Here is a 14,150-nt window from a genome sequence, read left to right on the forward strand (position 1 = left end):
CATGATGTTTTCCACTTTATGCCACTTTATACTTAAGCTCCACTCCATCTCAGAGGAAAGTACTTTTTACTTTTTACAATTACATTACAGTCACTGTGGTTAAAGGTTTGCAGATTCACATTTCATATATAAATCAAACGTGCAAACTATAAAATATGATACACATGCGTCCTATAGCATAAAATGCCTTGATTAACCTGAATATTCCAATAATACACTATCTAATTACACTCACAGGATCATTTGGCATTATGGATAGTTTAACTTTTCATATTCTAACATTAAAATATTTATACTGAATACCTCTTCTGCGTATGTATTGTTACATACATTTTTTCCCCATTATATTCCATTTTGAAAAAAGTTGATTGCTTCTGATAAATTGTTTCCTTCCTGTGTTTCTCTTACTCCCATTGGCTGTTGCCAGGGCAACAAACCACCTGAAAAACCCACCTAGTCTGCATCCAGCAAAAATATTCAATCACTTTTGAACAAACTGCTTTGAAGCTGCCAGTCAAGCCCCTCCCCTCTCCACAGTGTACGGTAATCCGCTGCATGTTAGCGCCTGAATTGTGCTCTTCCCGCAGAGCCACACAGGGGAGCACACGGAGCGCTCCCCGCAGCGTTGTTAACGTCTTGTTCTGCCACTCGGGCAGCTGCACGAGGAGCGCCACTGAGGTGTTTGTGTGGCCTTGTCTGCTCTGATGAGCTGTGCTTTCTCTTTCCACCCGCCGCACGATTGATGGAGTGGCAGTGTGACATGTAAGAGAGTGTTGCGACATGTTGCGTTCCCCGCTTGGGCAGCAGGGGGACAGGGGGCCCTTCTCTACCTCTGCCTCCGCTGTCACATTGATGAAGGACGGATTGGCTCTGGTCTGATCCGAGTGCTTCATCATGGTGATGTATGGAGCAGCAGGCCCGGCCCCAGCTCTGGGACGCGTGTGTGTGTACACCTCTGTGGCTCTTTGGCTAAATGTTTTCCCTCCGTTAAGTGCCTTTGCCGCTGTCTGTTTCTACATCTACATCACAGCACAGGTGGTTCGCATTATTCCCTAAATTCCATTCATGACTACATGAAGAATCACTCGCCAAGGTGGAGTTGTTTATTCTCACTCTTTCACATTTGAATAGACGAAATGGGAGGACTAAAAATGGGGCTATGTTTGTAGTACACACTGCAAAACTGCCTCCTTTCAACATAATCTTAGAGTAAGTATCTGCAAATAGAAGATGATATAATGAAAAAGCAGATATTGATACTCTTGACAAAATCCTAAAAAGGAGAATGCTTGAAATGCTCTGAATATCACAGAGTAATTGGGGGAGTTTTATCAACCTCAGGGGTTTTACTTTATCTTTAAGCGAATAAAAACAGAATAATCTGAAAAAAAAAAACAGAATGCTATGCTTAGACTAAAGTATTGAGAAATGTCATGTTATCTCATTGTGACCAAAGTATCACAAGGTCTAGCAGTTCCCGGCCTCAGGCCTCACAGCAACAGTTGAGACTAAAATGAATTCTCTATGCCAGTGATATATCATAAATTGAAAACAGAGTGTATTTAAAAGTTGTCACGTATCCATCTCTTTCTTCTTAGAACCTCCTCAAAAACCAGTCCAGTCATAAACGCCCTGTTCCAGACAGCAATGTATCTGCCTCATAATCCCCCCCCCCCCTAAACATACACACACACACAACCACCACCCTTTCTTTCCCTGGTCTTTCTCTGTGGGCTGGGTGTGGTCGTGTGTGTGTTCCCCTGGGTTGGGGTCCAGGACTGAAATCAGATCAGAGGCTCATTGTCTGGCGGGTAAGATGAGGATTATTTTCCTAACCTTCTCATACCTTCACGCAACAATGACAGAGGACAGAATGAGTAAGTTGTTTAGAAAAATCTCCCCTTACACCAAAAAACACCTCCATCTGCTCCTTGTGTCCTCATCCACATCGACTCAATGAGCCGGGTCCCTCTCTACTGTGAATGCATGTGGGTGTGTGCGTGTGTGTGTGGTTGTTTGTGCTTTTTAGTCTGAATTTTGTATATTAGTGCATCTTTATATAGGGCCAGCATGAGACAAAATAATGGGCCTGACCCCAAAATAACCACCACCACCTCAACGGAGAGAGGCCGCACTGTGAGACAAAAAGGGAGCAGCGCTAACAGGAAACCTTGAAGCTCCAGCTCCTCTTTCTGTCAGCAGTTTGTCTGAAAAAGAGGATTTCAGCCCAGCTCGCCTTCAGAGGAGCAGCCTAATAAAAACCTTAACAATAAAAACTCCTTTCAGACCATGTTAGTCAGATGCGCTCAGATCCCATAACCAGTCTCACTGGTAAACAGAGTGGGAAAGTGTTGTGTTAGTTGATGCGGCCAATTAATTATATTGCAAGTCATTTAAAAATCTATAAAAGAAGTATAAACTGGTTTAGGCTGTTTGAGAAATTGTAAGTATGGTATTAAAAAATGCAATACGTGTATTTCAATCGCCTTGAGCGGTGTTATATTGGAGTCTTTTTAAAAAAGGAGCTGTGTCTTAAAAAGGAGTAAAGCGTAAATTATGCATATCATTTCCCCCCCCTTCCCATTCCTCTTCTTCATTTTTTCGCAGGAAAAACATGGCCGCAGTCCACACATGCTTTGTCCCACTCGCTCGGCTCTCCTCCCTGGAGGTGGTCTCTCACACTGGCAGGAGGGAGGTGGAGGTGTCAGAGCGAAGTAGCCTGCCTGGGAGAGGCTCTCTCTGGGTGCTGGAGGGGGGGAAGGCTCCTGTATGTGTTGGCCTGTTCGTGGCTATGGGCATTCAAGTGTGTTATATTGAGCCTGTGGTGTGAGGCTGTTATGTACCCCCCTCCTCCTGTTCTCCCTCCTCACAGACCTCTCTGGGTAACTGCAAAACTAGTTTTCTGAAGTTGTTTTTAACATCTCACTGCAAGGATGTTGTTAATCTCAGTCCGACTTCCTCTTTGAAAACAGGATAATAAGCTACAATGGAAAGATAGTAGAGACTATGTCGGGCCAGGCTCGGATTTCCCATCATGCTCCAGCCACGAGAGCTACTTGGAAGCTGTGAAAGTCCATTCCTTGACAGAATGAGAAACTACATTCACTCTCTCCACCTGTCGTTACCTCTGGTAATCTCTTGACAAACCGACTGCAGCTCCGTTAGAGTAGCGATTATCTGAGTTAGTGAGAACAAGCTATTACCTTTGGTTTGGCGAAAAGCAGTGTAAATGGCCACAGATCATGCCAAAGGCCTTGAAGCGAAAATGAGTTTTAAGGTGGAATTCCAGGCAGTGAAGAAACACAGTGTCTACCAGCCTCTATCCTGGCTACTGACCTGAAACTAAAACCCACAGACTGACACAGAATATCTGAACTGAGAGAGCAAACAAGCGTTGTCTTGTCTCCCTCAGCAGATGCCATGCTAGGCTAGCTCATGCTCAGTTACATCAGTGGAGCAGCACGGTGGCCATCAAAGCCCCTGTACAGTACTGTACAACTGCCAGACAGGTGTTTGCGTGAGTGTTGAATGATGGTGCTGAAAAACGGTTTCCTTGCTCCCTTCCTAGCAGAATCCTTCTCTTGAAAAACAAGGGTTTAACAACAAAACACAGCCACAGATCATCTCGACTGACTCAGAGTGAACTTCCTCTGTGTCCTGTGGATAACCTCACAGACGGGACTGATCCCATAAAACACCTACACTGTCAAATCCAAATTAAACAGATGCAAAACTACGGCGTCTGGACAAAAATGGACACGAGGGCCTCACCGCAAAATCATAAGCAGAAGTCTGCTTTCAAAGCAATTACCTTCACTTCTTGATGGAAAAAAATGATGTTGTCCTTAAAAAACACTGGCCACAAACCTCAAGATTAAAATATGTCTGTTTATATAATGCAACACTTTACTCAAAGTGCTTTGTGTAGCGTCTTATAAATATATACATGCATCACTTATTTTGTTTTGTTAACTTTTTAACACCTTCAAATTAGTGTGTACTTGTCCTATTATGTATTCAACCCTGTATCCTGAACACTCATCAGTTTTACTTCACTGGACACTATCTGCACTGCAAGTGGTTATGTTGTTTGTACAATATGCACGTATATTACTTGTCTGAATGTACACATGCTTGGTCATTTATCGTGCTGCATCCTAGAATAGCCAAATCAAAGAGTCCGAATAGTGCGACTTTGGGACTCGAGATGTTCTAGTTCTTAATCTCATCTCAGTAATCTCAACACACAGGACAGCTCTGTCTCAGCTCTGCCTCGGGCACAATCATCTATTTCTACCTTCAAATGGTGGCAAGAACAAATATCTCCACAGATACACTGCCACGGCTCACACTGAATAGTGGTGCTGCATGAAGCATAAACTTAATATGTATATTAGTTTACAAAATTCAGTCAATTAACATCTTGTGTTTCGTTTTGGAAAAGAAATAATAACTAAACTAGACTGAGCATATCATTTTTACATTTTGTGCAGGAATATACTAAAACAGTACTGAAAATGTTATTTTGCTCACCACGTGTAACCTGCAAATTGAACAGCTGACTTGCCACTGTTTGGGTTACATTATTATTATCATTTAGTCAACAAAACAGATTAAATGATCACCAACACAGAAAGCATTCATAAATTAAGTTTTCTAGTTCATTGTGTGTTCATTTTATTGTGGAGCAATACTGATTTTTGCTTATGTAGTTATTTCAAGAACTCTATTTGATTTTTCTGATATTTCTAAAAGAGGAGAGTATCTAGTATTCAAAATTAATTCACTATTTTCATTTTCAAAATCAATAATGTTCTTAAAAAGTAACTCACAATGTTTCTCTGTTTCTCTCTTCTTCTTTGTCATATTTTATATTATGCATTATAGCAAAAATCATTTATTTTATTGTGCTTCTATTATTCTATCTTGAGGCTCTCAGCAGAAAAGGAAGGCATTCTATAATCCGACAGTCATTACTCAAAGCTGCACAACGTACTGGTCATGATACAGCAAACTTGTAATTCATCACTATCAGGACAAATACACACTCACAAAGTGGAAGTACCTGCATGCTTGTGCTGACAGGACACGACAATAAAGCTTGCGTGAAACACAATGGTCCGTCTTCTAAAATTGTGTCAGAACTAGATTTGTATAGCAAAGTTATATTTAGTAGATCATGTCTATTAAATATCAAAGCATGCAGAGGGAGATGGAGACTTTTGTTGTTGCGGTGTTTTCCAATGAATTTTAAAAATTCATGATGGTCTGATAACATGATTGTAGTCTCCACATCCCCCATAGGCCACAGACCAAGCAAAGTCTTATCAATCTTCCAGCACGACAGAAACATGAAATGCATCTTGGGGTGTTACCTGGACAGAGTTGAGCCTGCAGTAGCCGTTGAGGGGGAAGCGAATGACGTGCGTGGGGTCCTGGTTCCAGCCGGCGTTGACTGAGTTACACATAACGTCTCCGGTCTCGGGGAAGATCTCCTCGATGAGGACCTTCTCCCCGCTCAGGGCGATCCTCTCACCCAGGTCAGGTGTGACACGAACCACCAGGCAGTCGCAAGGCTGGGCCATCCGTCGTTGCTCGCGCTCCTGCTTCCAGCGCTCCAGCTCTTTGATCATTGGCGTCAGTTGGTAATAGCGTGCCTCCTCGTACAGCAAGTGGAAGTCCTGTTGCACCAGACGAACATGGAGATGAGAGCAGTGAGTTTATTGCATGTGGATGTAATAATCCTCTTGGCTATACTGTAGGTGTGATTAACACAGTCTGAGATTCAGTACACTACATCTTATCTGCAAGGTCATCAAGACAAAACCTTACACATGCACAGAGGTGTGCAACATGAAGACAACAGTAGATGGTACATTCACAGGTTATCCTGATGGATTCCCCACAGCGACTAATGACAATGTGTCCTTGAGCAAGACACTTAACCTCTAATTACTCTAGGAGAGTTGTTCTGGCTGCATCTGCCCTTTGACCCTTCTACAACTGTGAAAAATCAATGTGCAGCACAGGAAGAACAGTGATAGAAGTGTGTCCTACAATATTTCTGAATATCTTAAAGAAACATATTCATGAATGTGTGTGAGAAACCACCAGTGTTCTTCGTCCTCACTGTCTGCTACCAGATACTTTTACTGAAGGTTGCAGAGGTCAAGGCACTGTCTCTTTGAACCACACACGTACAGCTTGGCTGCTTATAATGACAGCAGTGTAGGAGTTTGTACTCAAGCCTAGTTGATCTAGACAAGAAATACAGAAAATGTAAATGCAAAAACGACCTTTGTTTGTCCTCATGAAGTTAAAGATATTTAATAGCCACAAAATATCTCGCTTGTTTCCATGGAGTGCATCTTCTGGAAAGAAGAACAATAAACTAAGATCGGTGATGGCCTCTGACCAGCAGGACAACACTCTCAATAAACAAAGCACAGCCATGCTGCAGCTCTCCTCCACAGTCGCTCTTGGCAGAGCTGTGTTAGCCTTTAGCATGTTTTAGTGAGCCGACTCCAGAAAGGCCGTCAGTAGGGCTCCAGTGAAGTGGGATGGTACATTCCTGTGTGCAGACAGTCTGCAGCAGATTGCCTGCCTCTCCCTCCTGGGCAGGGCTTGCTGGGGGCCATTTGCCCCTGTGCTCTTGCCTCTAATTTCCCATAAGACCAGATGGCACCATCATTCACCGCTACCATAGAAAATACAGGGAGGCGGAGGTTTCGCTATTGGAGGCAGACGGGAGGTGAGGAAAAGATATGTGCAAAGTGAACATGAGGACAATCATCAGCCGAGGAGGATTTTAATGTATTCTTCACATAGAGGGAGTTTTATGTTAATGAGGATTGTGGCCCGATGTTAAGCTCCTATTAGAACAAGATTTAATTAGGTTACACCTAAATGCTGCAAATCTTTCTGCTAAACAATTAGCAATTAATAAATCTGTGTTCTGATTAGTGTTTCGCAGTGACAAAGAATGACAGCTTAATTCATTCATAGTTGAAGGACTGCCATCACCGCCATTGGAAGTTTATTCTTACATGATGTTCCTATTCCTTAGCTCCTGGCTATAGTTCAATGGATGGACATTGTGAAGCCACAGCAAACAACTCATTGCACATTTGGTTGCATATTGAATAGAGGGAGGTTGCTCATCTCGGTGCGCTGCAAAGTCTTAACGCCCTTGAAAAGTGAGACAATGTGTGTTTGTGCTGCGGAAACAACATATGTTTCATATAGTCTGCATCATTGGTGGCTGTGTGTGTGCATTGGGTGCTGGGGCCGCCAGGGAGCCCTGATCTAAAAAGAGGTTTTCCCCTTCTCTTTTCCGGACCACTGCTGGGTATAGAAACAGAGCATGGCAGCAAACAGCATATTCATTAACCCTGCTGCCTCTGTCAGAATCTTTAGCCTTGAAAAGCCTCCCTCACTGGTTTACCCCTTCATCTAAACTGTGCCTTCATCTGAGCCGTGTGAACAACACCCAAATACAACTCCATCTGGACGGGAGCGTTGACGCAACACATCTTAAGCTGATGGTCTAATATTTAAGATTTCAGAATGCGAAAGCAGGGGGGAGTGGGTCCTTTTTTCCCTTTTTCTCTCCCTTTCTCCCTGTCTTTTTCTCTCCTGGCCCTCTTGCTGCAGCTGACAAAACTCATACTGAGACACTCCCCTTCAGGCAGCTCTCTGTATCAAAGTGTAGCTCCTCATCCTTCACAGGTCTGAAGCCATGGATGGATATGTTTTTAACAGGGGTCTGTCTGCGAGGCACTTTAGTCATCCTGAGCAGTGCAGAAAACAACAGAGTAATCCTAAGCGCTGAGGTGAGGATGAGAGGGAGACAGGGCCAACAGCTCCGTCCTGGCTGCTGGAGCTGCTGCTACTGCTGCCAGCTCTACGAGACAATTCATCCCCCAATCCTGTGTCCAGACAGCCCGTTTGAGCTTCAAAATAATGATCCGACCTGATCGCCCACCGGCAAGGCAACATCTCAGAAAAGGACAGAGGGAGGGAGAGACAGAGAGGGAGGCAGAGAGCGAGAAGAAGAAGGAGAAAATGATGGAAACTGTCACTGTGAGGGAGTCGGAGGACTGATAAAGACCTACCGTATGTTTTGGTCTAAAATCGACCTAAACCACACAAGGAGATGTTCTCAGGTTGTCAGGTAAACACCCCGCTGATGAAAAAGCAACCTATGCTCACCAACTACACAGCACCCACAATAAATAAAAACATTATGTCTTTCCCATTAGTTTCCCGCATTTGATACCTGAACAAACAACAAAAGCATTATTGATGCAGTGTAATGCACAAATCTGAATAAATTGATGCAGTAACCACTAACCCTTAACGGTTTATAACCATGCCCTCAATATGACTGAGCATTGCTTACACTCTTGTGATTAATTGTAGTTTGAATAATGAGATGAGGAAGGATATTAATAGTGAATATTTTGTTCCACTGATGTAGGCTGAAAAATTTCTTTTCCTATTCTGCTCAGACTTTCACATTGATTTAGCAAAACACACAGCGCCGTGGCTGCCAGCAGCAGAACAGACCCAGCCCTCGGGCGACGGCAAGCCTGATTGTGTTCAGATAAGGACATGCTCAATTCCGCCTCGCACTATTTGCATTTTTTTTCCAGGGCTTCACGCAAATTGAAAGGTATGCAGATCCACATGGGCTTATGCGAGGGGATCGTGATGAGTTGAAACAATGAAGTCCAATGCATTCTCCTGATTGGACTGTCAAGATTTCACAGTGAGGGAGGGAAAAAATGCATGAATAAGAAGGGAAAAACTAATCAGTTGTGAGTCAGGCCGTCATTTGCCAAAATATGCAGGGCTTTCATGTCATGTTCTGTTGTCTGAGGTTTGGCTCTTGTAGAGACTGATGAACAAGTGCCAGCCCAGTGGAAAGGTCACACAAGTTAAGGTGGAGTAGAAGTGAAGAGTAGAATACACCTAGGAAACAGTATGAATAAAACCTTGAACAGGAAGCAGCTGTGGGCAGAATACATAACAATTCTGACAAATCCACATATAGTTGTGTGGATACTGGTGAGGAGAGACTAGCTTGCTAGTAATGCCATCAGTTTGGTTTGAAGCTCTATTTTTATATTGACAACAACTCAGATCACAACGTGTAATGAAGAAGATCAGTATGTCCCTGCAGCTTTACGGGGCATTTACGTGTCTTTGAGCTGATTGTTTTGGTTTTATAGGCCTGAAGCTTAGTCATTCTCATCAATGTCATAATCATCAAAAGCTGTCATATGTCACTGAAATGCTCCCTGGAAGCAGACAAAGTCAGCAACATGCTAGTAAAATTTTAGCCGCTAAAGAGCCAGATATTTGGGATATCAGTTTTGCCGTTGTCAGATTTCCAGATACACAACTTTAAATAATTGCTAATGCTGTTATAAATGATCAATTAGCTGTTTGCTAACATGTTCCCTATATCAACTTCAGTCTTTACATGTCAACTATAACTGTTTGACTGTTTTACTACATTAAGCTGGGACATAGATAGAGACATCGAGGATCCACCTGCATAGCTCCTTTCAAAAATACACAACTTTATGGATGAATTGATTCAACGCCTGACAGCATTTTGTTTTGTTGTCATGAACAGTACAGTTCTTTGATGCAAACCCTGAAATGGGAGCCGGGAGTGAGCAGTGGATTCAGTGGGACTTCCTGTCTGTATGGGAGTTGGTCAGAGCCAGAGCAGAGGGGCGTACAGGCTATTTCACCTGTGTTCACCTCTATAGAAATCACTCTGTGTGAAAAACAACAGCTCAAGGCTTCAGCACACACATATTGAGCTGTGCTCCAGTTAGCCAGTTAGCATTTACTGTTCACCACTGTAAACTAAAACTGAGTCTGTTTCATACATTTCTTTTTGTCACCCCTGGAGTTCCCTATATTGCATATATATGTACACAGTTATATTCTGAGCAGAGGGAGGATGAGTCGATGTCAGGCGTTGTGGTTAAGGTCTATTTTAAAATGATGCGACCTCTGAGAGAGTAGGTAGACACAATTTCACATTTACTCTTCCATACGTTACTACTGCATGTCTGGGCAGATAGGTTTACATACTTAAGTTTTTTATGTTGTTCCAATAGAGTGGATGGTATGGTATGTTGTGTTGTGGTGGTATGTACCTTGAAGTCATCTGGAAGGAGCAATTTGCTGGTCCTGAGGAAACTGAGAATGTAGCGGAATATCTCTCCGTCCCGATCTATGAAGTAGTGCTGCTTCAAGCTGTCCAACACGATGGGCTCGGTGCCATTGAACAGACGACTGATTCTGAAAATTGAAATACACACAAACACACACACATGCACACGCGCAGGCAGCCACACACACAAACAGAGACACACACACATACACACAGTGGAATGAGCCAGCTCCCTTCAAATGCATGAAACAATTACCCTCCATTTATTTTTCAATTTTATTAGCACTAAGCTTGAAATGCATTAGCATCCCAGGTTGAAACAAGGGGCTTAAGGCACAGTTCCTCCATTCCAGACTTGTTTGAAGTGTCCCTTCTGCAGGAAGATTACAACAACACACACGCTTGCTGCTTGTACTTACAGAAATTAATGGCATGAATGTAGCATTACAGCTCTATTATTCCATCTGTCAGAGGGGTGGAAATGAAACAGAGGTAGGAAGTGGTGGAGTGCCACATACTAATGCAAGAACAACATGTGGGAAATGTTATTTCACTTGTACAGTTTAGATGAAGAACTTGAACAGAAGCATCCCAACTTTGTCACAATGTTGCATATCATCTATCAGACACTCTTTTTTTAAATTAGGATTTAATGCACAATTCTATCCACATAATGGTATTTTATTTAAAATGAATTAATCCTGTTGCATTGTTCTTTTAAAACTATATTTAATTTCCAGAATTCATATGTAAGCTATACTCCTAATTTTGGGGAAAAATTAATTAAACCATTTGACCTTTAAAATATGTATTTGTCATCAGGGGAAGTACCGTTACCAATCAGAAATTTCCCCCTTCGGTTCATCTGTAATATCTGTATTGGTGAGGCTGTGAATGAATTAAAGACATGTCTACGATTTCTGACTGGAAGCTGAAATACACATTAGCCTCAAACATGTAAAAGAGAAACTTGCTGGGTTTTGAATAACTGACATAATTAAAACAACACCCACTCACGATTACATCAATGACTTTTTCCCTATTAAGAAACACATTCATTAACTTTAACAGTAATTAGATGCATGCATTTAAAATTTTTGCCAAATATTGACAAGAGTTTGGTGTAATAATAAGACACTTGTTGCTGCCTGTAACAGCCCATAGTTAACCCCTTCCACTAACTGCACTGCAAGATTAAGGGCTTAGTTGAAGTTGGCTACAGGGGCTCATCAAGGCAAATAGTGGAAATTGCTCTTATCTTTAAACTTTCATCACACCATGTTGGCGCCCTGCCTGGAGATACCCTTGGACAGATATTCATTTCCCCTCGTCTTTGTGTGGTTTTCCTGACGCTTACCTGCAGGTCCCTCTCTCTCTTGATGGTCTAATAATCTCATCTCGGCACTTCCACTCTATCTGTTTGTTCTTTTACAAAATGCTAAATATCTCTCTTCAACAAATAAATCTACTACTTTCTCTTAAACATTAGGGATGCAGGTTGCAAATGCTTTTATTTTGTAAAACTTTTTTTCCCCTACCAAAGCACAAAGTGCAACAATTTGCTTTAATTTTACGATTCATTTTGCTACAGAGCTCTCGTCTTCCTCAGCAGAGAAACCTGGAGTGCTTGTGCAGTGCAAATACGCCGTACTAGTGATTTACACAAGAAATCTGTTGCACATAACCTCCTTAACGGTTTCACTGCACATTTCCATCGTCTTTCTCAGAAACAGCTCTTGGCAGGGCGCTGCGTTGCTGTTATTATCATCATTTTGATGTAATCAACTCTTTAATCACAGTAACAGCTTCTAGGTCGGCTGACAAAGTCGTATGACAAAGAAAATTGTAAAACCTATTTGCAAACACCCCGACCAACACACACACACACACACACACACCCAGCACTGTCTCAGCACAGGCATTGTCAAATTCTATTACAAGACACTGGAAGGGAGGCGCAGTGGGAATGTCAATGAACAAACAGCAGGGCTGGCTTCACTCACAGACTCGTTTTGCTGAATTTACAATTACAATTGTCTACTTGGTGAAAGTGTGTGAGTTTGTGTTCAACGGTGGTATCAGGTATCTTCTGACCCCGATGTGTCGGCGCAACACACTGAAGCTATCACATCAAATTCACCCTGTTTCTTTTTCTTTGACTTGACTGTGTGAAGAAGCAGAGCAAAGATGGTTCTCCCTCCCGCTCTCCCCTCCTGCCATCCTTTCTCTCTTTCACTCTCTCTTTCTTTCTTTCTTTCTCTCTCTCTCTTGCTCTGTCTCCATCCTTCTGCCTTACTCGCTTTCTCTCTGGAAATCGATGCAAAATGCTTTATAAAAAACCAATACTCATCTCCCTGTTTTGCCTGAGGTGTTCCTTTCTCATATGGTCTTGCAATTCTTCCAGCTAGAATTTCACCATACCCCTCCAGGCTAACTCTGTTTTTCATCTCCACTTTTTTAAAAAGCAATTAAAATGCTGCCTGTTTTTCTTTTTCTTTCCCTCTCCTCTACTCCCTTCACTCTCTCGCTCTCTTTCTCTGTTGGTCTCCTCATTTCCCCCCCCTCTTCTGTTAAATCCCTGAATTGGAAGTGGTGGTGATGGTGGTGGGGTTGTTTTTAACAGGTATACAGGGAGAGAGAGAGAAAAGGGTGGGGATGCAAAGAGAAATTAAGAGCGAAGATACATAAACAGAGAGGCTGGGAGACAAGAACAGATGAGAGGGGAAAGGCAAAGATTTGTGAAATCAGAGGATGGAGAAAGAAAGAAAGAAAGAAAGAAAGAAAGAAAGAAAGAAAGAAAGAAAGAAAGAAAGAAAGAAAGAAAGAAAGAAAGAGTGGGAGAAAAAAATCTATGAAAAGAGTAAGAAAGAGAATGAGGGAGAATGAGGGAGGTGGTGGGTGTAGCAGGTGATCAGGGGCAGGAACAGCTCACAACTCTCACCCCAGCGGTGCCAAGTGAGGGCAGGTAGTGGGGCAGTAGGTGGGCAATATCTGGCAGGATCCTCGCTGCAGCAGCTGAGAGCTGTTTCTGCAGGAGGTGGGAGGAGGACTCAGCGCAGGTATCACTGATTCTACTAGAACAGATGCTATCTGGAAACTGTAAGACTAATGGACGCCTAATGGACGCAAGACGCCCGGCAGCTTCCTGCACAGTGAACAAACACAGACGCAGGGATCTTGGCTCAGTCTGACACCAAAGGATGAACCAAAAACCTGCCCTGAGTCCTGCTCAAAGTGACTTTGGGCATGTTTCAAAAATTTCTAAATTGAGGAGTTTTACAGTAATTCTGATGACTTATAGAGAATGACCTCAACTCTTAATTCATGATTATATTTCTCTATGCCAACATTAAATCTGTGACAAATGTGATTCTCTATGAACACATTTGATTGTATAGAATAAGAACCAAACATCTCCACGCACTTAAAAATCACTGTGTTGATCTACAACATTTTATCTGGGCTGCATAACTTAACTTTTTTTTGAATTTACTCTCATGATTATTTCATATAACATGGTTAACTGTAAATGTCTTATCAGACAGCTGAATTTATTTTAGATTATGTACATGTGCTGGTGCCATTCAGCCTCTTTAAAATCCTTTTTTAAAGAGGATGACACACAAAAACAGGAAGTCACTTGAAGGCACACTTAGAATAGCTAAGAGGCTTAACAGTGACAAAAACATTTTTTTCTGAAACTTACATGCAGTGGAGAGTAAGACTTTTCTTTCTGCGTTAATTGTAGTTTTTTCAGCTTACAGAAAAGTAAGTAGTACGCACAGAGGACCAGTACAAGAGCACAAAGCCAGCTCTGATATATCGTTTCTGGACACAGAGGACTCGTGCTCAAAGAGAAAAATGTCCAGTGGTCCTTTCAAAATAGTTTCCTTGTCTCTGGAACATTTCCCCTAATTTCCTCAGCTTCTGTTCAAGTGACTGCTGAGACTGTCCT

At 42.4% G+C, this 14,150-nt stretch overlaps 1 protein-coding gene across 3 annotated transcripts in view; it reads right to left on the reverse strand.

Moving 5' to 3' along the window:
• kctd15b (potassium channel tetramerization domain containing 15b) overlaps positions 1 to 14,150 on the reverse strand; it is a 28,240-nt gene that overhangs the window by 7,331 nt on the left and 6,759 nt on the right. For all 3 annotated transcript variants that reach the window (XM_085766287.1, XM_085766277.1, XM_085766266.1), the window contains 2 exons: positions 10,179 to 10,323; positions 5,376 to 5,681 (listed from right to left, as the gene is read on the reverse strand). In XM_085766287.1, coding sequence (XP_085622413.1) covers positions 5,376 to 5,681; positions 10,179 to 10,323 — 451 coding nt within the window. The remainder of the gene's footprint in view (positions 1 to 5,375; positions 5,682 to 10,178; positions 10,324 to 14,150) is intronic.

Source organism: Trachurus japonicus, chromosome 3, assembly GCF_045865225.1.
Source record: "Trachurus japonicus isolate A0001 chromosome 3, Traja_1.0".
Taxonomy (NCBI): Eukaryota; Metazoa; Chordata; class Actinopteri; order Carangiformes; family Carangidae; genus Trachurus; species Trachurus japonicus.